The following is a 27,120-nucleotide window of genomic DNA, read 5'->3' as shown; positions in this document are numbered from 1 at the left end:
AAGGTGGACGTTCCCAAGCCCGGCTAAGCCTAGCTGCATCCCGCCCTGCAGGTGACATCGTACGGTGGTGAGCTGCGCTACACGGTGACGCACCGGGCACCAGCGGGCGCCCAACCTTTGCCACGCCAGCCCGACGTCCTGCTGCAGGGCAACGGCATCCTCCTGGAGCACTTCTCTGATGCCAACCCCCCATCTGGCGTCCCCACCGCCGTCACCGTGCCCTTCCGTGAAGTGAGGACCGGCGGGTGTCCCCCCCATCCCAGGATGGGGTTGGGGACACAGCGGTTACCCCCTGGTTGTGCCCGCAGCGTGCCTGGCGCCGAGCGGATGGGCGCGATGCCACTCGTGAGCATCTCTTGATGGCTTTGGCCGACATCGACCTCTTCATGATCCGGGCGTCCTACTCGGATCAACCGGAGGAGAGCAGGTACCAGGGAGAGGGGAGGGGAAACTGGGGACATGGGGTTGCGGGTGGGCAGAGCGGTGGGGACGTCCCCTCTTGCCCCGCAGACTAGCCGATGTCAGCCTGGACGTGGCAGTGCCACACGCCACCGGCCGCCCGCCGGCACTGGAGGTGGAGGATTGCACCTGCCCAGCCGGCTACCGCGGTGCCTCCTGCCAGGTGAGACCCTCAGTGTCCCCTCATCCCGGCCTTCGGGACACCGAGTGGTGGCCCACCCCCCTGTCCCCTTGTCCCCTCCATAGGACTGTGACACCGGCTACACCCGCAGCACCACCGGGCTCTACCTGGGCACCTGCGAGCCGTGCCAGTGCCACGGCCATGCCAGCGAGTGCCACCCTGAGAATGGCATCTGCCAGGTGAGCTGGGGACAGTGAGGGGACGCCCCGGGGACCCCCATGGTGGTACCACCAAAGCCATCACCCCCCCTCCTTTGCAGGGCTGCCGGGATCACACGGAGGGCGCCCAATGTGACAAATGCCAACCTGGCTACTACGGCGATGCTACCCGGGGCACCCCGGGCGACTGCCAGCCCTGTCCCTGCCACGGACCCCACGGTGACACCCAGTAGGTGCCACCACCTGGTCACCTACATTCCTGGGGACACGGGCAGGGTCTCACTCATCCCCTTGTCCCCTCTGCAGGGTGACCAAGAGCTGCTTCGAAGACAAGGACGGACAGCCCACCTGCACCGCATGCGCCCCTGGACACAGCGGGCGTCTCTGCGAGAGGTGCCAGGGGAACCCGGGGTGAGGGGTTGTTTTTTGGGGTGCAACCCCCCCTTCATTGGCTTTTTTGTACCCCCCCCATAGGTGCTCGCCTGGGTACGTGGGGGACCCGCTGCGGGGAGAGCCGTGCCAAGGTGAGTGTCGCGGGGAGGGGACGAGGCGGTGTCCCCTGCAGTGGCACTGAGGGGGGCATCATGCCTAACCGCTGTCCCCCCCCCACTCCACCGCAGAGCCGGGCGTCCCCAGCGCACAGTGCCAGTGCGACCCGCGCGGCAGCATCAGCGAGGGCTGCGGCGCTGACGGGCAGTGCCACTGCAAGGTGAGTCGTCCCCCCTCTCCCAGCATGTCCCCAAGCCCTGGGAGGAGGTGACAGGGCCATGTCACCCACCCCGTCCCCCCCCACTCCCCCCAGGCCAACGTGGAGGGTCCCAGCTGTGCCACCTGCCGTCCCCACCATTTCCACCTGAGTGCCAGCGAGCCGGCTGGCTGCCTGCCCTGCTTCTGCATGGGCATCGTCCAGCACTGCGCCAGCACCGCCTACGCCCGCGGCACCGTGAGTGTCCCCTCTGAAGTCCCCAGGCTGTCCCCAGATGTCCCCGACCCCACTCACCCATATCCCTATCCTGTAGGTCCGGACGCCCTTCGGTCCCGGTAATCCCCAGGGATTTGCCTTGGTGAACCGGCAGCGCAGCACCCGGGTGGGCACCGGCTTCGGGGTGGAGCCGGGCACCCCCCAACCCCGCTTGACCTACAGCCGTTTTGGGGAGCTGCCCCCCGACTCCTACTACTGGCAGCTGCCTCCCCCCTACCAGGGGGACAAGGTAATGGGGTGCCCCCCCCCGTCCCGCCCCGGGGGACGGGGTTGCCCGCAGGAGCACCCAGCCTGGCAACGGCTGCACCCACTCCCTGTGGGCACCCCTGGCTGCTCGCCCCAAGGCTCTGGTGGAGGGGGAAGTGGCTGCAGCCTCCCCCGTCTCCTGCTTTTTGCTTTTTTCCTTTTTCCTTTTTCCCCTTTTCCCCTTCCCCTTCCCTCTTCCCTCTTGTCCCTTTTCTCTTCCCCATCCCTATCTCATCCCATCACCTTCCCCATCCCCATCCCTGTCCCCATCATCCTCCCCATCATCCTCCCCATCCTCTTCCTCTTCCCTTTCCCCATCCCCATCCCATCCCCATCCTCTTCCCATCCCCATCCCTATCCCTATGCTGTCCTGTCCCTTCCCCTTCCCATCCCATGGGATGCATCCCCACCCCATCTCCCCATGCAGGTGGGCTCCTATGGCGGGCGCCTCCGCTACACCCTGACCTACACCCCAGGGGGGCAGGGAGCCCCCCTGCCTGACGCCGACATCCAGATCACGGTATGGGGGTGCCTGGACTGGGGGGGGGATGACAGGGTGACACTGGGGACCCCCCACCTGACCCCCCCCATATCCACAGGGCAACGACATCACGCTGGTGGCGTACCAGCCCGACCTGCCCCCGCGGACCCCCCAGGCCTTCGAGATCATTTTTCGGGAGGTAGGAGGGAGCTGGTGGCTTTTGTCCCTGATGTCCCCCATCCCCACGACGTGCCCAGCCGGGGTGTGTGTGTCCGTCCCCCCCCCCGGCCCTTGACGCCCCTCTCTGCCTGCAGCAATACTGGCAGCGGCCAGATGGGCAACCGGCAACGCGGGAGCATCTCCTAATGGCTTTGGCCGACCTGGATGAGATCCTCATCCGAGCCACCTACTCCACCAGCACGGCCGCATCCAGCATCGCCGATGTCGCCATGGATATGGCCGTGCCCCCCCAACCCGGCCTCCCCCCAGCCCCCGAAGTGGAGGAATGCCGCTGCCCCCCTGGCTACCACGGGCTGTCCTGCCAGGTGAGCCCCCAGCATCACCCCCCCATCATCACCCCCCCCTTCCCAGGGATATTTTTGGGGGGGGAAGGGGTGTCACAACACTGAACACACCCCCCCCCCTTTTTTTTTTTTCCCCCCTGGCAGGACTGTGCGCCCGGTTACACCCGCACCGGGGGGGGGGCTGTACCTGGGGCACTGCGAGCTCTGTGAGTGCAACGGGCATTCGGAGAGCTGCCACCCTGAGAGTGGCGTCTGCTCCGTAAGTATTTATATTAAGCAGGTTTTGCAGGGGCTGGGGTCTCATCCCAGCCGTGCACCCCCAATATTTGTGTGTGTGTCCCCCCAGGGATGCTTGCACAACACAGCGGGGGACTTCTGTGACCAATGTGCCCCCGGTTTCTACGGGGATGCCACCGCTGGTACCCCCGAGGACTGCCAGCCCTGCGCCTGTCCCCTCCCATACCCTGAAAACCAGTGAGTGCCAACGCCGGGGCAGGGGGGTGCCGGGGAGGGGATGCCCCCCCCACCTCACGCTGTCCCCACAGGTTCTCCAGGACCTGCGAGAGTTTGGGAGGCGGCGGGTACCGCTGCACCGCCTGCGAGCCGGGCTACGCCGGGCAGTACTGCGAGCGGTGAGGCCTGTGGCGGGGGGTGGCTGGCACCCCCAAAAAACCCATATACCCATATATATATATATGCTTAGCCCCATATACCCACCCTGATATACCTACCCCCATGGGCTCACCCCAATATACTCACCCTGATGTACTCACCCAATGGGCTCACCCTTATACCCACCCCAATATACCCACCCTGACAGGCTCACCCTGATATACCCACCCTGATGTGCTCCCCCTGATAGACCCATCCCAAAGTGCTCATCCCAATATACTCACCCCAATATACTCACCCCAATATACACACCCTGGTATAGTCACCCTGATGGGCTTCCCCTGATAGACCCACCCCAATGTGCTCACCCTTACACCTACCCTGGTATAGTCACCCCAATGGGCTCACCCCAATATACCCACCCTGACATACTCAATGTTCTCCTGCTATACCCACCCTAATATACCCACCCTGATGTGCTCACCCCAACATACCCGCTTTGATATACCCACCCCAATGTACTCACCCCATAAGCTCATCCCAATTTATGCATTCTGATGGGCTCACCCTCATATACCCACCCCAATATACCCACCCCAATGCGCTTACTCCAATATACTCACCCCAATATATGCACCCCAATATACCCACCCTGATGTGCTCACCCCAATATACTCACCCCAATATACCCACCCCCATGTGCTCGCCCCAATATCTCACCCCAACATACTCACCCCAATATACCCACCCTGATGTGTTCACCCCAATATACCCATCTCGATGTGCTCACCCCAATATACCCATTCCAATGGGCTCACCCCACTATATGCACCCCAATATGCTCACCCTCCTATACCCCCACCCCTGCTGTGCCCATCCTGCCATACACTCACCCCCTTTTCCCCTGCAGCTGTGCGCCTGGCTACTCGGGTGACCCCACGGTGCGCGGGCAGGCGTGCATCCCGGCGGGCTCCCCACTCCCACTGGCCGTCCGCATCCACCCGCCACGCACCACAGTGGCACAGGGCAGCGCCGTCACCCTGCGGTGCCAGGCCAGCGGTGACCCCCCCTTCTATTACCACTGGGCGCGAGAAGATGGGCGACCCCTCCCCGAAGGTGCCCAGAGCCGGCGACAAGGTATTGGGTGGTTCAGGGACACCATGGTGTCCCCAAGGTGGGGGGACGGGACATGGGGTGTCACCCACGTGTCCCCCCCCAGGCGAGGAGCTGCACTTCGCCAGCATCCAGCCCTCTGAAGCCGGCGTCTACGTCTGCTCCTGCCGCAACCTACGGCACAGCAACACCAGCCGTGCCGAGGTCATTGTCACCGGTAGGTCATTGTCACCGAGGTGGGGGACACACACACGGAGTGGGGGGACGAGCGGGCCTCAGCTCTCCCATCTCGGTGCAGAGACCCCCGGCAAACCCATCACCGTCACCGTGGAGGAGAAGCGGGTGCAGCGGGTGAAGCCTGGGGCCGATGTCACCTTCGTCTGCACTGCCAAGAGCAAGGTGAGCCGAGGGGGGCATGGCACAGCGGGGGGCACGCGGGGCACCCTTGGGTGCACATGGGGGTGTGCAGGGCATCGGGACACCCCTGGATGCCCACCTGGTCACACAGGACACATGAGCACCCTTGGGTGCCTGTGGGGCCGTGCAGGGTACATGGGTGCCCATGGGATCATGCCTGCACAGGGACACCCTTGGGTGCCCATCCAGCCATACGGACCCCCCCAAACACCCTGGGGTGCCTGTGTGGCTCTACGGGACACACCAACACCCCTGGGTGACCATCTCTCCCCTGCGGGTGCCCAGTCGGGCACACAGCCCCCCCCCCCCCCGATCCCCTCTGTCCCCAGCAGATGCCCTGCCCCACTGCCTGCCCATCCCCATGGCCTCAGGCCTCTCCCTCTCTCCCCACCAGTCACCCGCCTACACCCTGGTATGGACGCGGCAGAACCACGGGACGTTGCCAGCCGGCGCCGTGGACTTCAACGGCATTCTCACCCTGCGCAACGTGCGGCCTGAGGACGCCGGTGTCTACGTCTGCACCGGCTCCAACATGCTGGACATGGACGAGGGCACCGCCACGCTCTACGTCCAGGGTGAGCCCGCAGGGGTGCCCAGACGCCGGGGTGATGGGCAGGCTTGGTGCCCAGATGCCAGGGTGACAGGCACGCTCGGTGCCAAATCACTGGCACGATTGTGGCATGCTCACCAGCCAGATGCTGGGGTGATGGGCACTCTTGGTGCTCAGACGCCAGGGTGATGGGCTCACTCGGTGCCCAGACGCTGGGGCAATGGGCACGCTCACCACCTGTATACTGGGGTGGTGGGCACACTTGGCTCCCAGATGCTAGGGTGATGGCCTTGCTTGGCACCCAGACACCGGGGCGATGGCCAGGCTAGCCGCCCAGACGCTGGGGTGATGGGCACACTCCCCTGAGACCCGTGCCCTCTTGCAGCCCCCTCGAAGACTCAGATGTTTTATGGACCCGTTGAGTTTATGGAGGGGCACAGACCGGGTAAGTCACAGTGGGGGAGGTAGGGGCGGGGAGGTCCACGCGGTCCCCACCCCCCGCACCCACTGCATGCCAGGGCTCCACTGCGCACCCCGCCACCAGCTGTGCCACGCCACCCCCCTGCTTCCCACTGCCCCCACCAGCTGGGGCCAGCGCCATGGGGGGGGCCCCGGCGAGCCCTGAGCTCCCCCCCTCCCCGGGTCTCACCACAGCCGGCACCGCCGCCGCCCCCACCGCCGCCGTGGAGCCGGCACAGCTGAGTGTGGCACCGGGGCAGCCAGCCGAGTTTCGCTGCGTGGTTGCCGGTAACCCCCCGCCCACCCTCGAGTGGCTCGGTAGGTGCCCGCCGGGTATGGGGGGGACACCAGCACTGGGCTTGGGGACACAGCTGTTGGGGGTGACACTGGGCCGTGTCCCCGTAGGCACGCTGCCGCCGCGGGCGGTGGTCCATGGTGGGACGCTGCGTTTCAGCGCCGTTGAGCCCACTGACGAGGGGCACTACGTGTGTCGGGCGCGCAGCAGCGCCGGGCAGCACACAGCGCGGGCCTTCCTCCATGTGCAAGGTAAGCGTCGTTCCCATCATCCCGGTCATCCCTGTTGTCCCCATTGTCATCGTCCATCCCTATCCCCATCATCTCCCATCATCCTTGTCGCCCCCATTGTCCCCATCGTCCCCATGATCGTCATCATCATCTGCATCATCCCTGTCACCCCCATCATCCCCATCACTGCTATCATCTACATCACCCCCATTGTCCTAATCATCCCTGTCACCCCTGTTGTCCCCATCATCCACGTCTCCCCCCATCATCCCCATCGTTCATATCCATCATCCCATTGTCCCCATGACCCCCATTGTCTGCATCATCCCCGTCACCCCCACCATCACCGTCACACTCATCGTCACCGTCATCCCCATCATCCCTGTCACCATCATCCCTGTCATCTCCCATCGTCCATCCCCCTCATCTCCATCACTCCCACTGTCCCCATTGTCCCCATCATCTGTCACCCCTATCATCTGTTATCCCCATCATCCCCATCACCCTCATTGTCCCCATCATCCCTGTCACCCCTATCATCTCCATCGTCCTCTTCATCCCCCATCATCCTCATCATCCCCATCATCCCCGTCACACCCATTGTTCCTATTGTCCCTCATCCCCCCATCATTCCTGTCATCCCCATTGTCCCTCATCCCCCCCATCATCCCCATCATCCTATCGTCCCCATCATCCTCATCTTCTGCATGACTCATGTCACCCCCATCATCCCCATCACCCCCATTGCCCCCACCCCTCCAGCGCTGCCCTGACTCCCTACTTCCCACAGCTGCTGGCACACCCCGGGTGCAGGTGAGCCCGGAGCGGACGGAGGTGCAGGAGGGCTCCACGGTGCGGCTCTACTGCCGGGTCTCGGGGTCACCCACAGCCACCATCACCTGGGAGAAGCAGGGGGGCACCCTACCGCCGCAGGTGAGCCAGGTGCTGGCACCCTTGGGTGCTCCCGGGGGGATGTGGGTGCACCAAGGTTGCCTCTTACACCCACCCTCATGCCGCAGTCCCGCGCTGAGCACGCCGACATCGCCACGCTGGTCATCCCCACCGTGACGGCGGCCGACGGTGGCATCTACCTCTGTGTGGGCACCAGCGCCGCCGGCACGGCCCGTGCCGCCATCGAGGTGGCAGTGGTGCCAGGTGAGGCTGGTGGGGGATGCCGGCGGGGTTTGGGGATGGGTTCAGGGGGCTGCAACCCACCCGTGTCCCCCCTTTTCCTCCCTGCAGGGACAGCACCACCCGTCCGCATCGAGTCCTCGTCCCCATCCGTCACCGAGGGACAGACCCTGGACCTTGACTGCCTGGTGGCAGGATCTGGCCCCGCCACCGTGACGTGGTACAAGCGTGGTGGCTCCCTGCCTGCTGGCCACCAGGTAGGGCACAGGCAGCACAGGCAGCATGGGCAGCACCCCAAATCCTGCCCTATCCCCTCCTACGTGACACCGATGCGTGTCCCCAACCCCAGGTTTCGGGGTCCCGGCTCCGTGTCCCCCACGTCACGGCAGCCGATTCAGGGGAGTACGTGTGCCGGGCGAGCTTGGGGACCACCGTGCGTGAGGCATCTGTCATTGTCACTGTCGTGGCTGGATCCAGCTCGTCCTACGGTGAGACCAGGCTCAGTGGCACCAGGGGGGGACATGTTGGTCCTAGGCGGGCGGTCACGGCTCCATCCTCCCCCCAGGGCCACCAGCTTCAGGTGTCCCTGTCCGGATCGAGGCATCCTCATCCACCGTGGCCGAGGGACAGAGCCTGGACCTCAACTGCGTGGTGGCTGGGCAGGGACAGGCCACCGTCACCTGGTACAAGCGTGGGGGGTCCCTTCCAGCCAAGCACCAGGTAGGGGACACCAGAGGGGGATGTCACCAGGGGGGTGGTTGGGGGTTGACCCACAGCCCAATGCAAGCTTAAGTGGCCCCATGCAAACCCAGGTGGCCCAATACAAGCCCAGATGGCCCAAGCAAGCCCAGGTGGCCCCATATAAGCTCAGGTAGCCCATGCAGGCTTAGGTGGCCCCATGCAAGCTTAGGTGGCCCATGCAAACTCAGCTGGCACTTTTGCAAGCCCAAGTGGCTCTATGCAATCCCAGATGGCACTTGTGCAAGCTTGGATGGTCCTGTGCAAGCTCAGTGGCCCCCATACAAGACCAGGTGGCCCCGTGCAAGCTCCAGCAGCCCCATGGTAGCCCAATTGGCCCCTGTGTCCCCCGTGTCCCCTCCCCACAGGTGTCCGGCTCCCGGCTGCGACTGCTGCAGGTGACAGCAGCCGACTCGGGTGAGTACGTGTGCCGGGTGACCAGTGGGGCCACCAGCAAGGAAACCGCTGTCATGGTGACGATCCAGCCCAGCGGGGCCAGCGCCTACCGTGAGTGCAGACAGGGGGGTGACAGTGCCAGCGCGGGGGTCCCCATGTGCCACGGCATTGAGCCATGTCTTGTGTGCCCTTGCCGGTGGGACTCTGCCATGGTCACCGGTGTCACCCTCTTGTCTTGGTCCCCAGCCCCGGGCAGCACAACCCCCCTGCGCATCGAGTCCCCGTCCTCCGCCGTGGCCGAGGGCCAGACCTTGGACCTCAACTGCGTCATCGCCAGCCCCGCACAGGCCACCGTCACCTGGTACAAGCGCGGGGGGTCCCTCCCAGCCAAGCACCAGGTAAGGGACGTGGAGGGGGATGTCCCCAAAGGGGGTGGTGGGGATTGACCCAAGGCCCTGTGCAAGCCCAGGTGGCCCATTACAAGCTCCTGGGGGCCCCATGCAAGTCCAGATGGCCCCACTCAAGCCCAAGTAGCCCATGCAAGGTCAGGTGGCCCCATTCAAGCCTAGGTGGCTCCATGCAAGCCCAGGTGGCCCTATGCAAGCCCAAGTAGCCCATGCAAGCCTGAGTAGCCCATGCAAGCCTAGATGTCCTCATGCAAGCCTAGGTGTCCCATGCAAGCCTATGTGTCGTCATGCAGGCCCAGGTGTCCCATGCAAGCTCAAGTGACCCCATGGAAGCCCAGGTGGCCCATGCAAGCCCACATGGCCCCATGCAAGCCCCAGCAGTCCCATGGACGCCCAAATGGCCCCTGAGTCCCCCGTGTCCTGTCCCTGCAGGTGTCTGGCTCCCGGCTGCGGCTGCTGCAGGTGACAGCGGCTGACTCGGGCGAGTATGTGTGCCGGGTGACTAGCGGGGCCACCACCAAGGAAACCTCCATCATGGTGACAATCCAGCCCAGCGGGGCCAGCACCTACCGTGAGTGGGGACCGGGAGGGGACAGAGGATGTTACCCATGGGTGGGTGGCACTGCCCTGCGGTGTATCCGGGTCTGGGATGAATCACTCCCTGGGGAAGCCACCCATGTGTGTGCCCATCCCGACTTCCCGGGCTCCTGGTGTCCCTTGGAGGGTCACACGTGGTGGTGACCACGGTCTCTAACCTGTCTCGGTCCCCAGCCCCGGGCAGCACAACCCCCCTGCGCATCGAGTCCTCGTCCTTGTCATCGCCCGTGGCCGAGGGCCAGACCCTGGACCTCAACTGCGTCATTGCCAGCCCCGCACAGGCCACCGTCACCTGGTACAAGCGCGGGGGGTCCCTCCCGGCCAAGCACCAGGTAGGTGCTTCACCAGGAGGGAGATGTCCCCCAGGGGGTGGTTGGGGTTGACCCATGGCTCTGTGCAAGCCCAAGTAGCCCTGGTGGCCCCTTACAAGCCCTGGTGGCCCATGCAAGCCCAAGTGACCCCCTTGCACGCCCAGGTGGTCCCATGCAAGTCCGGGTGGCCCTGTGCAAGCTCGAGTGGCCTTGTGCAAGCCCAGATGGCCCTGTGCAACCGCTGATGGCCCCGTGCAAGCTTGAGTGGTCCCGGTGACCCCTGCGTCCTGTCCCCACAGGTGTCTGGCTCCCGGCTGCGGCTACTGCAGGTGACAGCGGCTGACTCAGGCGAGTACGTGTGCCGGGTGACCAGTGGGGCCACCACCAAGGAAATCTCCATCATGGTGACGATCCAGCCCAGTGGGGCCAGCACCTACCGTGAGTGGGGACCAGGAGGGCACAGGGGACTGGAGGACCGTGCAACAGTCCTTGGGGTGACCTTTCCAATTCTGTCCCCAGCCATTGGTGTCACCCCCCCGGTGCGCATCGAGTCCTCATCCTCCTCCGTGGCTGAGGGACAGACCCTGGACCTCAACTGCATCGTGGCCAGGCAGGGACAGGCCACCATCACCTGGTACAAGCGCGGGGGGTCCCTTCCAGCCAAGCACCAGGTAGGGACACCAGAGGAACGTTTTGGGATGGAAAAGGGATTTTGGGGGGGGTTTTGAGGGGTTTGTGTCCCCCTTCTCATGTGTGTCACCCCTGCCAGGTGTCAGGCACCCGCCTGCGCATCCCCCAGGTGACGGCGGCTGATTCAGGGGAGTACGTGTGCCGGGTGATATCGGGTGGCGTCACGCACGAGACGTCCCTCATCGTTACCATCCAGACTGGCGCTGGCTCCTCTTATGGTACCGGGAATAGGTGGGAGGTGACATGGGGACATGATGGGGACACGGTGGCTGCCCCCACTGACCCCATTGCTATTCCCAGCCGTTGGCGTCACGCCGCCAGTGAGGATCGAGACCTCGTCCGCTGCCGTCACCGAGGGACAGACCCTGGACCTCAACTGCATGGTGGCAGGACAGGGTCACCCCCATGTCACCTGGTACCGGCGCGGGGGGGCTTTGCCCCCCAACAGCCAGGTGGGATGCCAGGGAGGTGGCATCACCCCGCAGGGCACAGCCCCACGTCAGCCACTGATGTGTCCCCAACTTCTCCTCTCCAGGTGTCGGGGACCCGCCTGCGCCTTGTCCAGGTGGCGGTGGCTGATTCAGGGGAGTATGTGTGCCGGGTGACCCTGGGGACCGTCACGCAGGAGGCATCTGTCATCGTCACCGTGCCTGGTGGCATGGGCACCTACTACCGTAAGTGCAAGCAAGAAGGCAGCACTTGGGGACAGATGGGTGCCACCTCGGTGACAAATGTCCCATTTCCCTGTCCCCCCCAGCCTCCGGAGTCTCCCAGCCCCTCCGCATCGAGTCCTCGTCCTCGGCCATCGCTGAGGGACAGATCCTGGATCTCAACTGCGTGGTGGCAGGATCCGGCCCCGCCACTGTGACGTGGTACAAGCGCGGTGGCTCCCTGCCCACCAGCCACCAGGTAGGGCACAGAGGGGGTTCACCCTGAATTTGTGTCATCCCCTGCTCTCTGGCACTGACTTGTCCCCAAATTGTCCCCTCCAAGGTGTCAGGCACCCGCCTGCGCATCCCCCAGGTGACGGCGGCCGATTCAGGGGAGTATGTGTGCCGGGTGACATCGGGCGGCGTCACGCAGGAGACGTCCCTCATCGTCACTATTGATGATGGAGCCAACCCATCCCACCGTGAGTGCCACCCTTCAGGGGACAGATCCCCTCTGGTGCCAGGGACTGGTGGGGATGTTTACCCTCAACTCTGTCCGCACAGCCACTGGCGTCGCACCGCCCATCCGCATCGAGTCCTCAGCATCCTCTGTCACTGAGGGACAGACCCTGGACCTGGACTGTGTCGTGGCTGGACAGGGACAGGCCACCATCACCTGGTACAAGCGTGGTGGGTCCCTCCCGGCCAAGCACCAGGTAGGTGGGGTCAGGGGCAGGGTGGGGGACGGTGGCCGTGGGTGGCCGGTTGATGCCACCACCCCCTGCCATCGCGTCCCCAGGTTTCGGGGTCCCGCCTGCGGCTGTCACAGCTCTCGGTGGCCGATTCGGGGGAGTATGTGTGCCGGGCAGACACAGGCAGCGTCTCCCGCGAGGCCACCGTCACTGTCACCGTCACCTCCCGTGACAGCTCCAGCTACCGTGAGTGTGGTCACAGGGCGAGGGAGGATGCCGGGGGGTGATGGGGGACATGGGTGACCTTGGTGGCTTCCCTGTCCCTTTGTCCCTGCAGGTCTGCAGAGCCCCATCATCTCCATCGACCCGCACAGCATGGCAGTGGCACCAGGCGAGGATGCCACCTTCAAGTGCCGCGTCCACGACGGCGCCCGGCCTGTCAACGTCACTTGGCGGATGGGACCTGGCCAACATCTCCAAGGTATGGTGGTCCCCAGGGTGGCCCCGGCGCGGTCCCCAGGGTGGCCCTGGTGTTGACAGCTCCTCCTTGTCCAGACAACGTGAAGATCAGCACCAATGGCTCGGTCATCACCATCACCGGCGCCCACGTGGGCAACCAGGGTGCCTACCACTGCGTGGCCTCCAACCGCTTTGGCGTCGCCAGCAGCGTCGTCAACCTCCTGGTGCAAGGTGCGAGGTGGTCGGGGTGGCCCTGTCCCTGTCCCCATGTGCTCCAGATGCCCCCAGGGTGGTGGCGTCCCTGTCCCTGTCCACATGCTGGTGTCCTCCATGTGCTCCAGATACCCCTGGGGTGATCATGTCCCCATCCCTGTGTCCTCTCCATGCTTCAGGTGCTCCTGGAGTGGTGGTGCCCATGTCCCCATACTGATGTCCTCCAGGTGCCCCTGGGGTTGTGATGTCCCCATCTCCATGCTGATGTCCTCCATGGGCTCCAGATGCTCCTGGGATGGTTGTGTCCCCATCCTCATTTCCATCATGTGCTCCAGATGCTCCTAGGGTGGTGGTGTCCCTGTCCCCATCCCCCATCCCCATGCTGATGTCCTCCCCATGCTCCAGATGCCCCCAGGGTGATGCTGTCCCCGTTGCTATGCTAACGTCCTTAGCGGTGGTATCCTCATCCCCACACTGATGTCCTCCTCCTTCTCCAGGTGCCCCCACAGTGTCGGTGATGCCACCGGGCCCCGTGACGGTGAAGGAGGGCAAATCCCTCAGCCTGGAGTGCCTTGGCCGGGGTGAACCACGGCCACTGGTGCGATGGAGCCGGCTGGGCTCCCGGCAGAAGGTGGAACACCAAATGCTGCTGCACATGGACAGCCAGGCTATCCTGCAGGTGAGCGGGGCACCCTGGGGTGCCACGGGGATCTGGTGGGTGCCCAGTGCTCACCACGCACCCTGTCCCTCACCACACAGCTCTCACCAGCCAAGCCAGAGCACGCCGGGACCTACGTCTGCACAGCGCACAGCGCCTTGGGTTCAGCACAAGCCCGGGTGGACGTCAATGTGGAGACAGCACAGCGGCACCCTGGTGCCCCCGAGGTCACCGCGCCACCCGCTGTCACCGTGGTGGCCGGGGACACCGCCACGCTGCACTGCACAGCCAGAGGTACGGGGAGGATGGAGGATGGTGGTGGAGGAGGGGTATCCTGACATGGTACCCTGACGCCACGGTGATGGGCACTGGCGCTGCCTGTAGGTGAGCCGGCGCCCCGGATCGAGTGGTCAAAGCTACGGGCACCCCTGCCCTGGCAGCACCGGGTGGTGAACGGCAGCTTGGTCATCCCCCGCGTTGCACAGCAGGACTCGGGCCAGTACATCTGCAATGCCAGCAGCCCCGCTGGCTTCGCTGAGGTCTTCATCACCCTCGATGTGGAGAGTAAGGGGGTAGTGGGATTTGGGGTGCCCCTGGGTCCCTCCTGCCATCTCCACTGTCTCCTTCACCCCTGCTGTTGCCATCACCAATCCTTGGCTCCTCTCCGTCCTTCCTCTGCACGTGGCCATCTCCATCACCGCTCCCACCCTCCCATCCAGCCCTTCCTCATGGATCCATCCTCGCTCCATCCCAGCACTCATCCTCCTCTCCGTCTCCTCTCAAGCTCCTTCATCCAGCCCTTCCCATGAATGTGTCCATCCACTTGTCCCATCCCTGTGCACATCCATCTCTATTTCTGCTCTGTCCTCCATCCATCCCCTGTTCATCGATCCATCCATCGCTCAGCCATCCCAGCTCACACCCATGTCTCCATCTCCTCTCACACCTCTCCATCCACCCCTTCCTGGTGGACTCATCCATCACTCATCCATCCCAGCTCACATCCACCTCTCCGTCTCCTCTCACACCCACCTCTCCATCTCCTCTCACACCCCTCCATCCACCCCTTCCTGGTGGATTCATCCATCACTCAGCCATCCCAGCTCACATCCATCTCTCCATCTGCTCTCAAACTTCTCCACCCATCCCTTCCCTTGTGTATTAGTCCATCTCTCATCCATCCCAGCACACACTCATCTCTCCATCTCCTAACTCCTCCATCCATCCCTTCCTCATGGATTCATCCATCTCCGGTCCATCCCAATACACACCCACCACCATCTCCACCCGTATCCTCCCACTGATGCTCTCCTCGCCCTGTTGACCCATTCATTGCCCCATCCCGGCTGCGGTCGGGTGCTCATGGTACCGGCCGTTCCCTGCAGCACCACCGTATGCCACCAGCCTGCCGGAGGACACCGCGGTGCGTGCCGGTGACGCGCTGCAGGTGCAGTGCCTGGCCCATGGCACCCCGCCGCTGGTCTACACTTGGGACAAGGTCAACGGCAGCCTCTCGGCACGCGCCATCTACCGCGCCGGCCTCCTCCGCATCAGCCCAGCCTTGCCCGCCGACGCCGGCACCTACCGCTGCCTTGTCACCAACCGCGTCGGCACCGCCGAGACCTTCGCACGCGTGGCTGTCCATGGTGAGCCCCCCCTCAATGGGGATGCCACACGCTGGGGATGCCTGTGCCGCCAGGTACCATCAGGGCTTTGCATCCCGCCCAGGTGATGCCGGTGACAGTGGGGACGCCGGCAGTGGTCCCTTGACAGTACGGGTGACGCCGGGGAGCCTCATCAAGGGGGTGGGTGGCACCGCCGAATTCGCCTGCACTGTCTCGGGGGACCCCCGGGCACGTCTGGAGTGGCTGAAGGATGGCGGGGAGCTGCCCCCCACGCACAGCATGCGGGACGGGGTGCTGCGGTAAGGAGTGGGGGATGGGGCAGTGGGATCCCCCCCCCGCCTGCTCCCCCCGTGGGGTCCCACACCCCGGCTGTGTCCCCGCAGGATACCGGAGCTGGCGTGGGGGGCACAGGGGGTGTACGTGTGCCGGGCCAGCGCCCCAGGCGGGCAGGCGGAGGACAGGGCCACCCTCACCGTCCAGGGTAGGAGCAGCACCCATGCACCGGGGGACGCAGGCACCCCCCAACCTATCCCCCATGAACACTGGCACCCTGGGACCCCCCATCTCCCCAGACCCAGGGGCACCCGCTGACCCATCCCCCCATCCCCATGGGCACCCCGGTGCCCCCATGTCCCCACACCTATGGGCACCTTGGTACCCTCCATCTCTCCCCCCATCCCCACGCACCCCAATATCCCCTATTTCTTCCCCTGCCCATGGGCACCCAAATAGCCACCTACTTCTCCCCATGCCCACGGACACCCCAACACCCCCAATCTCTCCCTGTGCCTGCAGACACCCCAACACCCCCAATCTCTCCCCATGCCCGAGGGCACCCCGATACCTCCAATCTCTCCCCATGCCTGTGGGCACCCCAATACCCTCAATCTCTCCTCACACCCATGAGCACCCTGGTACTCCCCATCTCTCCCCATGCCCATGAGGACCCCATTTCTCCCCATCTCTCACTCCTCCGGTTGGCACCCCAGACCACGACGCCTCTCCCATGCCAGGGGGGCACCCCAAAACCCCACTATCTCCCCCTCCAAGCTCTCCCCAGGGCCCTGATCAACATCCGGACGGCGGTGCAGACAGTGCTGGCGGGGACGGCGGTGGAGCTGGAGTGCCTGGGCTTGGGTGAACCCCGTCCCCACGTTACCTGGAGTAAAGTGGGGGGCCGTATCCGACCCGGGGTGCTGGTCCGCGCCGGCACCCTCACCATTGAACGGGTAGAACGGGCAGACGCCGGGCAGTACCGCTGCACTGCCGCCAACAGCGTGGGCACCGTCCAGTCCCATGTCATCCTCCACGTGCAAGGTGAGGATGGGGACACGGAGCTGGGGACACACAGACGATGTCACCACGGGGTGGTGACACCTCCGTGCATCCCCAGCCGCCCCCCAAATCGCCGGGCAGCCAGAGGTGAAGGAGGTCTCGGTGGGTTCGGCAGCTGTTTTGCCCTGCTTGGCATCCGGCTTCCCGGTGCCGGAGATCACCTGGAGTAAGGTGAGATGGAGGGATGCAGGGATGGGGGTGCAGGGTGGGGGGTGGGGCCACCCTATGGGTGCTGACCCCCCACCCCGCTCTGCCGCAGCTGGAAGGGGAGCTGCCGGCGGGTGCCAGGGCAGAAGGGAACGTCCTGACGCTGCCAGCTGTGCGCCATGAGGACGCCGGTGTCTACGCCTGCGCCGCAGCCAACCACCGCGGCCAGGAGACAGCTTACTATGTCCTTAAGGTCCGAGGTGAGGATGGTCGGACGGACAGATGGATGGACGGGGTGTTGGTGGGAGGGGGTGATGTACCCCAACCTCTCCTGACCCCCCCATCCCCACAGAGCGCCTGGTCCCCTATTTTGGGCAGACGCCCCGCTCCTTCCTACCCCTGCCCACCATCAAGGATGCTTACAAGAGGTTCGAGATCCTCATCACCTTCCGACCTGACGCTGCTGACGGTGAGCGCTGACGGGACCCCTGTGTCCCCCCATGTGTCCCCCCCATGTCCCCTCTATGTCCCCTCCATCATCTCCTCCTCCCTTCCCTCTCCATCCCTCCCTCCATCCTCCCCTCTTCCTCCTTTAGCTCCCATTCTCTATTCAATCAAGCTCCCTCCCAACTTCTGGGGGGTTTCTCCTCCCTCCCGGGGGTGTTTTGGGGTTCCTCAGGATGTGATCCGCACCCCCCCGGGGTGGGCACCATCCTGCCTGACCCACCGCCACCCTGCAGGGCTTCTCCTCTACAACGGGCAGCGGAAAAACAGCGGTGCTGACTTCATCTCCTTTGGTTTGGTGGGTGGCCGCCCTGAATTTAGGTGAGACCCATGAACGGGTGCTATAGGAGGAGGGGGGAGATGTGTGCCAGCACCCACCCACACCCATTGTACCCCCAAAAAATAAGGTTTGATGCCGGTTCGGGCATGGCCACCATCCGGCATCCGACGCCGCTGCGGTTGGGCGAGTACCACACCGTCCGTCTCCTCCGCAACCTCACCCGGGGTTCGCTGGCGCTGGACGGGCACCCCCCAGTTAATGGGACCTCCCAGGTATTTTGGGGGGGGGGTGTGATGGGTATTGGGTGGGGGTCAGGGTGCTGGAGGTGGTGCCCACCCACTTGTGCCTGCAGGGGAAGTTTCAAGGGCTGGATCTGAACGAGGAGCTGTACCTGGGGGGGTACCCCGATTTCGGTACCGTGGCTAAGACGGGGCTCAGCCGTGGTTTTATGGGTGAGTGATGGGTTTTTGGGGGGCACCGGGGTGGGGGGCTGAGCACCATGTCACCCCCATCTCCATCCGTCCGCAGGCTGCGTACGCCAGCTCCGCATCCAAGGGGAGGAGGTGGCCTTTGGGGACATGGACCTGCAGGCGCACGGTGTCACCAGTTGTCCCACTTGCCAGGACCGGCCGTGCCAGGTGAGGATGGTGGGGGTGATGCCCACCCATCCCCACCTATCCCCACCCATTGCTGACACCCATGTCATCCCCCCCTAGAATGGTGGCGTGTGCCAGGACGCCGAGAGTGGCACCTACATCTGCCGTTGTCCCCACGGCTTCACCGGCAGCAACTGCGAGTACTCGCAGGCTTTGCATTGTCACCCAGGTAGGTGCCCGCCCCACGGGGATGTCACCCCAGTGTCCCTCCCCGGATGGGTGCTCATCGCTTGTCACCCTACAGAGGCGTGCGGGGCTGATGCCACCTGCGTCAACCGGCCAGACGGGCAGGGCTATACCTGCCGCTGCCACCTGGGCAAGGCTGGGGAGAGGTGCACCGAGGGTAAGCGCAGCCGGGGACACGGGGACAGGGCTGGCACCGCACCAGGGACATGGGCACGGGGTGGGCACCGCCCCAGGGAGATGGGCATGGGGCTGGGACAACCCTGGGGAGATGGGGACATGGCTGGGGACTACCCTGGGGACACAGGCACAGGGTTGGCACCACCCTGATGACAGCGGCATGGGGCTGGGTACTATACCAGGGAGATGGGCACAGGGCTGGGGACCACCCTGGGGCACGGACGTAGGGCTGGGGACCACCCTGGGGACACGGACAGAGGCCTGGGACCATCCCAGGGAGATGGGCATGGGGCTCGGTACCACCCTGGGGAGATGGGCACAGGGTTGGCGCCACCCTGGGGACACAGACATGGGGCTGGGGACCACCACAGGGAGATGGGCACAAGGCTGAGACAAACCCTAGGGACACAGGCACGATGGGGACAGGGGATTAGGTAGCATGTGGGGAGGTGGGCATCATGGATGTGATGGAGATGGGCCATTGGGTGCCATCCCAGGGAGACGGGCACGATGGGGATGGGGGATTTGGGACCACCCTGGGGACACAGGCTGAGGAGCACCCTGGGGAGATGGGCATGGGTCTGGGTACCACCCTGGGGACACAGGAATGGGGCTGATGCCACCCTGGGGAGACGGGCACGGAGCTGGGGACCACCAGAGATGGGCAGGGACTGGGACTACCCTGGGGAGATGGGCACCATGGGGATGGAGATTTGGGTCCCACCCTGGGGAGATGGGCACCATGGGGATGGAGGTTTGGGTCCCACCAGCCGGGCACTGATTTGGGGGTGCCGCAGGCGAGGCAGTGAGCGTGCCATCCTTCGGCGAGGCGGGTGCCTTCGTCTCCTACCCGCCCCTCACCAACGTCCACCACGAGCTGCGGGTAGAGGCCGAGTTCCTGCCGCTGGCACCCGACGGGCTCCTGCTCTTCAGCGCCGGCAAAGCTGCCCCCGTTGAGGACTTTGTCGCCTTGGCCATGGCCGGTGGCCACCTTGAGTTCCGCTACGAGCTGGGCTCAGGTGGGCTGGCACGGTGATGGGGGTCCTGGTGGCACCACGGTGGGGCTGGTGGCACTGGGAACCTGGGTATAGGTGGGGTGGCCTGGCATTACTGGGGTCCACTGGCATCACAGGGGTCCCTAAGCCGCAGCAGGGTCCCCTGGCACCACTGGAGTCCCCAAGTGTCACTAGGGTCCCTTGGTGTCATTGGGGTCCCCAGGCATCAGTGGTGTCCCTTGGCATCACTGGGGTTCCCAAGCATCACCAGGGTCCTTTGACATCATTGGGGTCCCCAGGCATCACTTGAGTCCCAGCATCACTGGGGTCACCTGGTGTCACTTGGGTCCCCTGGCAGCCCATCTCTGGGGTCCCTTGGTGACACTGGCATCCCCAGGCTGTGGCAGCGTCCCTGGGCATCACCAGGGTCCCCAAATGTCACCAGGGTGCCCTGATGTCGCTGGGGTCTCTTGGTGTCACTGGGGTCCCCTGGCATTACATCCCTGGGATGCCCTGCTGTCACCTGGGGGCTCAGGCACTGCCAGTGTCCCCATGGATCACCGTCACACCACCGGGGTCCCCTGGCATCACTTTGGTCCCCAGATACTGCCAAGGTCCCCTGGGCATCAGTGGGGTCCCCTGCCACCACCGGGGTCCCCAAGCATCACCGGGGTCCCCCAGCATCACCCAGGGCACCTCTCAGGTGCCCAAGCATCCTTGGTGTCCCCCAGCCCCCCGTGATGCCACCATCAAATCCCCACAGGCCTGGCAGTTCTCCGCAGCACCGAGCCGGTGACGCTTGGCCGCTGGCACCGGGTGACGGCCGAGCGGGTTCACAAGGACGGGACGTTGGCGGTGGATGACGCCGCCCCGGTGAAACGCTCTTCACCCGGCAAGAGCCAAGGTCTCAACCTACGCACCCCCCTTTATTTGGGGGGCACCGAACCCCCCCTGCACCCCCCAACCAACACCTCCTTCCGGGGCTGCATCGGAGAGGTGAGACACCCCCCGTCCCCCCCAAAAGCCTGTCCTGGACATCTGGGTCCCCTCGGTGGGAGACGGGGGGGCCGGGGTCCCCTCGGCAGGGGTTGGGGGGGGTCAGGGATTGACACCCCCCCCCTTGTTGTGTCCCCCTCGCCCCAGGTCTCCATCAATGGGAAGAAGGTGGATTTGTCCTACAGCTTTCTGCGGAGCCGGGGCGTGGGGCAGTGTGGGCAGAGCTCGCCCTGCCTGCAGGCTGCCTGCCTGCACGGGGGTCGCTGCCTGCCCCTGCCTGCAGGCAGCCCCGGCAGCCCTGCCTACCGCTGCCTCTGCCCACCCGGCTTCAGCGGTGAGTCCCGCGGGGCGCTGACACGCGTGTGCGGTTCGCAGGTGTGCGCTGTGGGCGGTTGGTGTGCGTGGGTGTGCACGGCGCAGGCGTGCGGTGCGTGCATGCTGAGCACGCGGGTGGACTGGGCGTGCAAGCGTGTGGGCTGCGGGTGCATGCGTGCTGCATATGGGGGTGTGCCGCACACGCACGTGCGCGTGTGCATGTGTGCTGCGCGTCCATGTGCACTGTGCAGGCAAGCGTGTACGCTGTACGCGCATGTGTGCTGCGCATGCGTGTGTGCTGCATATTGTGTGTGCTGTGCATGCACGCGCACTGTGCATGTACGTGCGCATGTGTGTGCTGTGCATGCATGCACACTGTGCATACATGCGTGCTGCACGTGCATGTGTGCTGGGGTGCAGGCATGCAGTTTGCAAGCAGGTGCATCTGCATGCATGTGAGTGTAGTGTGCAGTGCGTGCATGTGCTGTGCATGCGTGTATCTATTGAGTGTGCGTGCAGGTGCTGTGCATGCATGGGTGCTGTGCACACCTGTGTGCACTGCGGGTGCAGTTTGCACGTGTGTGCATCTGCTGCACTTGTGTGCAGTGTGCACTGTTTGCATCTGCTGTGCATGTGCTGTGCGTGCATGTGCGGTGTGTGCAGTTGGCATGCATGCATGCGTGCCATGCACAGGCTGCAGTTTGCACACGTGTGCGTCTGCCGTGCATGCATGTATCTGCACGTATCTGTGTGCAGCTTGCACGTGTGCACGGCATGTGCGAGTGTGTACTGTGGGTGCTGTGCAAGCGTGCACGTGCGTGCACAGGTGCGGTGCGTGTGTGCATGCACTCTGCGTGCACGCGCACTCCTCGTGTGCATGCTCACTTTGCACGTGTGTGTGCGTGCAAGGGCAAACCCCGGGGCAACAGGTCAGCCGAGGGCGTCTGACCATCCTCGTGCGTCCGCATCACCCGGTGTCACCTTCCTTGTCCCTAGGGCCACGCTGCGAGCGGGAGGAGGACCGCTGCCTGCACCGCAACCCCTGCCTGCATGGCGGCACCTGCAAGGGCAACGCCTGCCTCTGCCCGCAGGGCTACACCGGTCCCTACTGCCAGCACAGTGAGTCTGGGGAGACTTGGGGACACTTGGGGACATGGGGGGGACATGTGCCACCCCGTCCCCAACCCCCCTTCACCCACAGGCTTGGCGCTAGCGGAGCTGGAGCAGGACTGGCAGGAAGGCAGCGGGGGCGGCGGTAGGTGCCTGCACCCACTTCCCCCCGTTTTTGCACCCAAAGGTGGGGCCGTGGGTGTGGCAGCTGGGCGTGGTCCCCCCCCCTTATTCCCCCCGTTCTGCCCACAGACGCCCCTGGACAGTTCAGCGCCGCTTTCCGGGACGGCTCCTACCTGGCCCTGCCCGGTCACCTCTTTCCCCGTGGGTGAGTGACGCTGAGGACAGGGTACCCCCGAGCAAGGTGCTGCACCCCCCGAGCAGGGTGCCACACCCCCACCCCAGCACTGCACCCTGCCCGGCTGCTGCACCCTTCCTGGGGTGCTGCAACCTCCCTGGGTAGTTGCACCCTTTTTTAAGGCATTGCACCACTTCCTGCAGCGTTGCACCCATTGTAGCGTTGCACCCTGACTGCAGCATTGCACCCATCACAGTGTTGCACCCATAGCAGCATTGCACCCATCGCAGCATTGCACCCTTCCCATGGTGTTGCACTCATTGCAGCATTGCACCCGTTGCAGTGTTGCACCCATCGCAGCGTTGCACCCTTCCCATGGTGTTGCACTCATTGCAGCATTGCACCCGTTGCAGTGTTGCACCCATCGCAGCGTTGCACCCATCGCAGTACTGCACCCATCACAGCATTGTACCCTTCCTGCAGTATTGCACCCAATGCAGCATTGCACCCAGCACAGCATTGCACCGATTGCAGTGTTGCGCCCAGCACAGCATTGCACCCCTTCCCATGCCATCACACCCTTCTAGGGTGCTGCACCCCTTTCTGCAGCATTGCACCTTTCCCACCATGTTGCACCCCTCATGGCGTTGCACCCCCCCCAGGGTGCTGCACCCCTTCCAGCAGTGTTGCACCCATTGCGATGTTGCACGCATATCAGCATTGCACCCTTGCCATGGTGTTGCACCCATTGCAGCGTTGCATACTTCCTGGGGTGCTGCACCCTTCCCACTGTATCGCACCCTTCCTTCCTGCAGCATTGCACCCTCACAGGGTGCTGCACCCCTTCCCACAGCGTTGCACCCGTTGCCATTTAGCACCCTTCCCGGGGTGCTGCACCCAGAATGGCATTGCGCCCTTCCCAGGGTGCTGCACCCATCGTGCCATTGCACCCTCATAGGGTGCTGCATCCTTCCCAGAGTGCTGCACCCATCATGGCATTGCACCCCTCTGGGGTGCTGCACCCATTGCACTATTGCACCAATCCTGGGGTGCTGCACCCATCACTCCATTGCACCCTTCTCGGGGTGCTGCACCACCCCAGGGTGCTGCACCCACCGAACCATCCCCCTCTCCTTGCAGCCCACCCGAGGCACCCGAGACCATCGAGCTGGAGCTGCGGACGGGCAGCGCTGATGGGCTGCTGCTGTGGCACGGGGCGGTGAGCGGGGTGGAGGGCATCGCTGGGGAGGGGACCGGGGTGCTGACCCCCCTTAGGGTGGGGGTCAGGGTGCCCCCCACCCCGCTCACCGCCCCGCTGCGTCCACAGGAGCCCGGCGAGGGTGGCAAAGCCAAAGACTTCATTGGCCTCGGCTTGAAGGACGGGCACCTGGTGTTCAGGTGAGCGGGGGGACCCGGTGTCACCCCGGGGTGCCCCGTGCCACCCAAAGGTGCCCTGTGCCACCCCAGGGTGCCCCCTGTGCTGAGCCCACGTCACCCCTGCAGCTACCAGCTGGGCAGCGGTGAGGCCAGCATCGTCTCCGAAGACCCCATCAATGACGGCGAGTGGCACCGGGTGACGGTGACGAGGTGGGTGGGGGCCAGGGTGGGGGTCAGGGTGGGGGTCAGGGTGCGGGTGCTGATGGGTGCCGTGCAGGGAGGGCCGGCGCGGGCGGCTGCAGGTGGATGGGGAAGAGCCGGTGAGCGGGGAGTCACCAGGAGCTAACGTCATGGCCAACACCCAGGGCAGCATCTACGTGGGTACGGTGGCACCCAGGGGACATGGCGGGGCACGGGGTGGGACATGGGGTGGGACAGGGGATGGGCACAGGGTGGGACGCAGGGTGGGACACAGGGTGGGACATGGGGCGGGACACGGGGCGAGACCTGGGGTGGGATAGGGGATGGGCACGGGGTGGGACACATGATGGGACATGGGCTGGGACACGTGGTGGGACACAGGAGGGGACATGGAATGGGGCACGGGACATGAGACAGAGCACAGGATGGGACATGGGATGGGTCATGGTAGGGGTTACATGACGGGACTTGGGATGGGACCCAGGACAGGACACGGGAGGGGATATGGGGTGGGACATGGAAAGGTGTGGGACATGGGATGAACACTAGATGGGACACAGGGTGGGGACACGGGAAGGGGACACATGATGGAACATGGGAGGGGGCGCACGGTGGACGTGGGGTGGACACAGATAGGATGTGGGATGAGACATGGGATGGGACACGGGATGGCCATGGGAAGAGAACACATGATGGGACATGGGACGGGACACAGGATGGCCATGGGATGGGACATGGGACGGGACACAGGATGGGACATGGGATGAGACACGGGATGGACATGGGATGGACATGGGATGGGACGTGGGCTGGACATGGGGTGGGACATGGGACGGGATGTGGGATGGACATGGGATGGGACATGGGACGGGACACAGGATGGGACATGGGATGGACATGGGATGGGACGTGGGCTGGACATGGGGTGGACATGGGACGGGATGTGGGATGGACATGGGATGGGACACAGGAGAGGACACCAGGTGAGCCCACCGGGTGCCCCTGCACCCACGTGTCCCCCGTGTCCCCCCTGCAGGCGGCGCCCCGGACCCCCGCAGCCTGACGGCCGGCAAATTCACCTCCGGCATCACTGGGTGCCTGCGGGGGCTGGCGCTGGCGCCCGCCGGGACCCCCCGGCACCCCATCGACCTGCGGCACGGCGCAGTGGGGGGGTCCCCCGCCCCCCCCTGCCCCTCCTAACCCCCGCCAAAATATATTTTGGGGGGAATTTGGCCAATTTTATTCCAAAAAAAAAAAAAGCCAGGAGGAAACGGTGCTTTGCTGCCCCGGGGTGACTCGGGGGGGGGGGGCCGGGACCCCCAAAAATGTTTACACCCCCCTCCCCCACATCAGCCCCCCCCCAAACTGTGCTGGGGCGGCCGGGCCGCCTGGGTGCCCCCCCCGGGGTGGCGGCGGGGTGGGGACGCGAGGGACAATCGGGGTGCTGGCGGGGACCCCCCCGCGGGGACAGCTATTAAAGGAGAGAGAACCAGCACGGTGGCCGTGTTTGGGGGGGCTGCGCCGGGGGGGGAGTATGGGGGGGTATGGGATGGAAGGATTATGGTATTGGGGTGGGGGGGGGTATAGGATGGGACTGTATGGTATGGGGGGTGGAGGGTATGGTATGGGAGTGTGGCAAGGGGTATGCGGGGGTATAGTATGGGGGCGTATGGTGTGGGGATACAGGGGGGGTAAGGTATAGAGGGGGTATGGTATGGGGGGTAAGGGGGTACGGGGGGGTATGCTATGGGGGGTGGGGGGGGTGGGAGGCTATGGGGGAGTAAGGTATGGGGGGTATGGTACAGGGGTGTTTTGTATGGGGGGGTGGGGGTGTGTGAGAGTATGGGGGGATATGGTATGAGGGGGTTATGGTATGGGGGGGTATGGTGTGGGGGCGAAGGGGGGTATGGTATGAGAGTCCAGAGGGGAGGGTGTGGTGTGGGGGGGTCTGGGGGCTATGGTATGGGGGTACAGGGAGGGCAGGGTATAGAGGGGTATGGTATGGGGGGGTGGGGTACGTTATGGGAGTGTAGCAAGGGGTATGGGTCTGGGGGGGGTGTGGTATGGCGTTGGAAGGGTGTGAGGGTCTGGGGGGGTATGGTATGGGGGTACCGGGGGGGTACGATGTGTGTGGGGATGGTACGGGGATCCGGAAGGGGTTTCGTGTCAGGATTCCGCTCCCGCGGCCGGACCGAGGGGGGTGGGGGGAAGCCCCACGTCCCGCGAGGCGTGCAGGCCCCGCCCCTCCAGGCGCGTCGCGCGTCGCAGCCCGTAACCGTCAACGCCTCGCGCCCGTCAGCGTGTCGCGCGTGTGGCGTCATCGGCCTTGACGGCGGCGGCGGCGGCGGCGGCAGGAGGGGCCGGGCGGGACCGGGCCGGGGCCGGGGCTGGGGCCGGGGCCGGGGCCGGGGCCGGCCCGGGCCGGAGAAGTTGGGGGGGGGGGGGGGGGGGGGGTCGGCGGCGATGGCGCCGCGGTTGCAGCTGGAGAAGGCGGCGTGGCGTTGGACCGAGACGGTGCCGCCCGAGGCGGTGGCGCAGGAGCACATCGAAGCGGCCTACCGCGTCGGGCTGGAGCCCTGCCAGCGCGGAGCCTGCCGGTACCGCCCGGGGACCCTCCCCGGGCCCTCTCCCCTCCCGGGGCGGCCCTCTGCTTCCTCCCCGCCCCGTACCTGGTCCCTCGGGGCTGCAGGGGACCCCAAACTTCCCCCCCCCGTATGTGGGGTCTGGGTGGTCCCCCTTTCCCTTCTCTGGGCTCCTTACCCCCCAGGGCGGGAGGGGACTTCACGTTCCTCCTCCCTCCCGCGAGGCTGGGGAAGCACCCTGCGTTTTCTGCGTCCCTCAGGGTCGATGGGGACCCTCCCGCCCCCCCTTCCCTTTTTTGGGACTCCCGTTCGCTGGGGTTGTGGGGGATCCCTCTCCCTGCCTGGCTTCCCAGATACAGGGACCCCCTCCAGGGTTGTGGGGGACCCCTCTCCCTGCCTGGCTCCCCAGGTACAGGGACAGCCCCCCAGGGTTGTGGGTGACCCCTCTCCCTGCCTGGCTCCCCAGATACAGGGACCCACGCCCCAGGTCCTGTACTCTTCCCTGGGGTCCCCCTTTTTTCTCTCCTCTAGTTCTCCATCCCTTGGGGTCTCCTTGTTCTTCCCTAGCCACCATTTTTAGGGGGTGTGTGGGACCCCTGTCCCATCTTATTCACTCTGTTTAGGATTATGGGGTCCCCCTTGTTGTTCTTATCCCCCATGGTCACACACCCACCCTCCAAGGGACAG

General features: G+C 64.9%; 2 protein-coding genes across 5 annotated transcripts in view; both read left to right on the top strand.

Moving 5' to 3' along the window:
* HSPG2 (heparan sulfate proteoglycan 2) overlaps nucleotides 1–25,344 on the top strand; it is a 40,120-nt gene extending 14,776 nt beyond the window's left edge. The window contains 71 exon segments of the mRNA XM_041124495.1: nucleotides 52–231; nucleotides 309–427; nucleotides 511–622; nucleotides 706–819; nucleotides 900–1,027; nucleotides 1,105–1,191; nucleotides 1,273–1,322; nucleotides 1,419–1,507; nucleotides 1,601–1,741; nucleotides 1,818–2,009; nucleotides 2,454–2,546; nucleotides 2,626–2,706; nucleotides 2,822–3,052; nucleotides 3,176–3,202; nucleotides 3,204–3,290; nucleotides 3,378–3,505; nucleotides 3,577–3,663; nucleotides 4,554–4,780; nucleotides 4,863–4,973; nucleotides 5,055–5,155; nucleotides 5,568–5,748; nucleotides 6,109–6,168; nucleotides 6,378–6,500; nucleotides 6,588–6,728; nucleotides 7,498–7,640; nucleotides 7,727–7,862; nucleotides 7,950–8,095; nucleotides 8,188–8,326; nucleotides 8,404–8,558; nucleotides 8,945–9,083; nucleotides 9,219–9,370; nucleotides 9,812–9,950; nucleotides 10,151–10,308; nucleotides 10,587–10,725; nucleotides 10,807–10,958; nucleotides 11,057–11,195; nucleotides 11,278–11,429; nucleotides 11,513–11,651; nucleotides 11,735–11,886; nucleotides 11,971–12,109; nucleotides 12,192–12,343; nucleotides 12,427–12,565; nucleotides 12,657–12,800; nucleotides 12,875–13,009; nucleotides 13,489–13,670; nucleotides 13,751–13,943; nucleotides 14,034–14,213; nucleotides 15,035–15,295; nucleotides 15,378–15,573; nucleotides 15,658–15,755; nucleotides 16,325–16,591; nucleotides 16,668–16,780; nucleotides 16,869–17,016; nucleotides 17,109–17,225; nucleotides 17,497–17,581; nucleotides 17,668–17,812; nucleotides 17,893–17,992; nucleotides 18,069–18,178; nucleotides 18,257–18,365; nucleotides 18,441–18,539; nucleotides 19,357–19,578; nucleotides 20,318–20,550; nucleotides 20,698–20,884; nucleotides 21,862–21,984; nucleotides 22,067–22,120; nucleotides 22,228–22,303; nucleotides 23,414–23,492; nucleotides 23,601–23,671; nucleotides 23,777–23,860; nucleotides 23,928–24,031; nucleotides 24,888–25,344. Of these exon segments, the coding sequence (XP_040980429.1) occupies nucleotides 52–231; nucleotides 309–427; nucleotides 511–622; nucleotides 706–819; nucleotides 900–1,027; nucleotides 1,105–1,191; nucleotides 1,273–1,322; nucleotides 1,419–1,507; nucleotides 1,601–1,741; nucleotides 1,818–2,009; nucleotides 2,454–2,546; nucleotides 2,626–2,706; nucleotides 2,822–3,052; nucleotides 3,176–3,202; nucleotides 3,204–3,290; nucleotides 3,378–3,505; nucleotides 3,577–3,663; nucleotides 4,554–4,780; nucleotides 4,863–4,973; nucleotides 5,055–5,155; nucleotides 5,568–5,748; nucleotides 6,109–6,168; nucleotides 6,378–6,500; nucleotides 6,588–6,728; nucleotides 7,498–7,640; nucleotides 7,727–7,862; nucleotides 7,950–8,095; nucleotides 8,188–8,326; nucleotides 8,404–8,558; nucleotides 8,945–9,083; nucleotides 9,219–9,370; nucleotides 9,812–9,950; nucleotides 10,151–10,308; nucleotides 10,587–10,725; nucleotides 10,807–10,958; nucleotides 11,057–11,195; nucleotides 11,278–11,429; nucleotides 11,513–11,651; nucleotides 11,735–11,886; nucleotides 11,971–12,109; nucleotides 12,192–12,343; nucleotides 12,427–12,565; nucleotides 12,657–12,800; nucleotides 12,875–13,009; nucleotides 13,489–13,670; nucleotides 13,751–13,943; nucleotides 14,034–14,213; nucleotides 15,035–15,295; nucleotides 15,378–15,573; nucleotides 15,658–15,755; nucleotides 16,325–16,591; nucleotides 16,668–16,780; nucleotides 16,869–17,016; nucleotides 17,109–17,225; nucleotides 17,497–17,581; nucleotides 17,668–17,812; nucleotides 17,893–17,992; nucleotides 18,069–18,178; nucleotides 18,257–18,365; nucleotides 18,441–18,539; nucleotides 19,357–19,578; nucleotides 20,318–20,550; nucleotides 20,698–20,884; nucleotides 21,862–21,984; nucleotides 22,067–22,120; nucleotides 22,228–22,303; nucleotides 23,414–23,492; nucleotides 23,601–23,671; nucleotides 23,777–23,860; nucleotides 23,928–24,031; nucleotides 24,888–25,051 (9,579 nt within the window). The 3' untranslated portion in view covers nucleotides 25,052–25,344.
* Nucleotides 25,345–26,283: 939 nt separating this feature from the next.
* The window catches only part of USP48 (ubiquitin specific peptidase 48), a 30,899-nt gene continuing 30,062 nt past the window's right edge, over nucleotides 26,284–27,120 (top strand). For all 4 annotated transcript variants that reach the window (XR_003923911.2, XR_003923910.2, XM_030017832.2 and 1 more), the window contains exon 1: nucleotides 26,284–26,448. Coding sequence is in view for 2 of the 4 variants with exons in the window: in XM_030017832.2 (XP_029873692.1) it covers nucleotides 26,315–26,448 (134 nt within the window). In the remaining 2 variants the exon portion in view is untranslated. The remainder of the gene's footprint in view (nucleotides 26,449–27,120) is intronic.

This window comes from Aquila chrysaetos, chromosome 6 (assembly GCF_900496995.4).
Source record: "Aquila chrysaetos chrysaetos chromosome 6, bAquChr1.4, whole genome shotgun sequence".
NCBI classification, from domain to species: Eukaryota; Metazoa; Chordata; class Aves; order Accipitriformes; family Accipitridae; genus Aquila; species Aquila chrysaetos.
The sequence above is the reverse complement of the archived record's forward strand: the minus strand, read 5'-3'. Positions and strand labels throughout refer to the sequence as shown.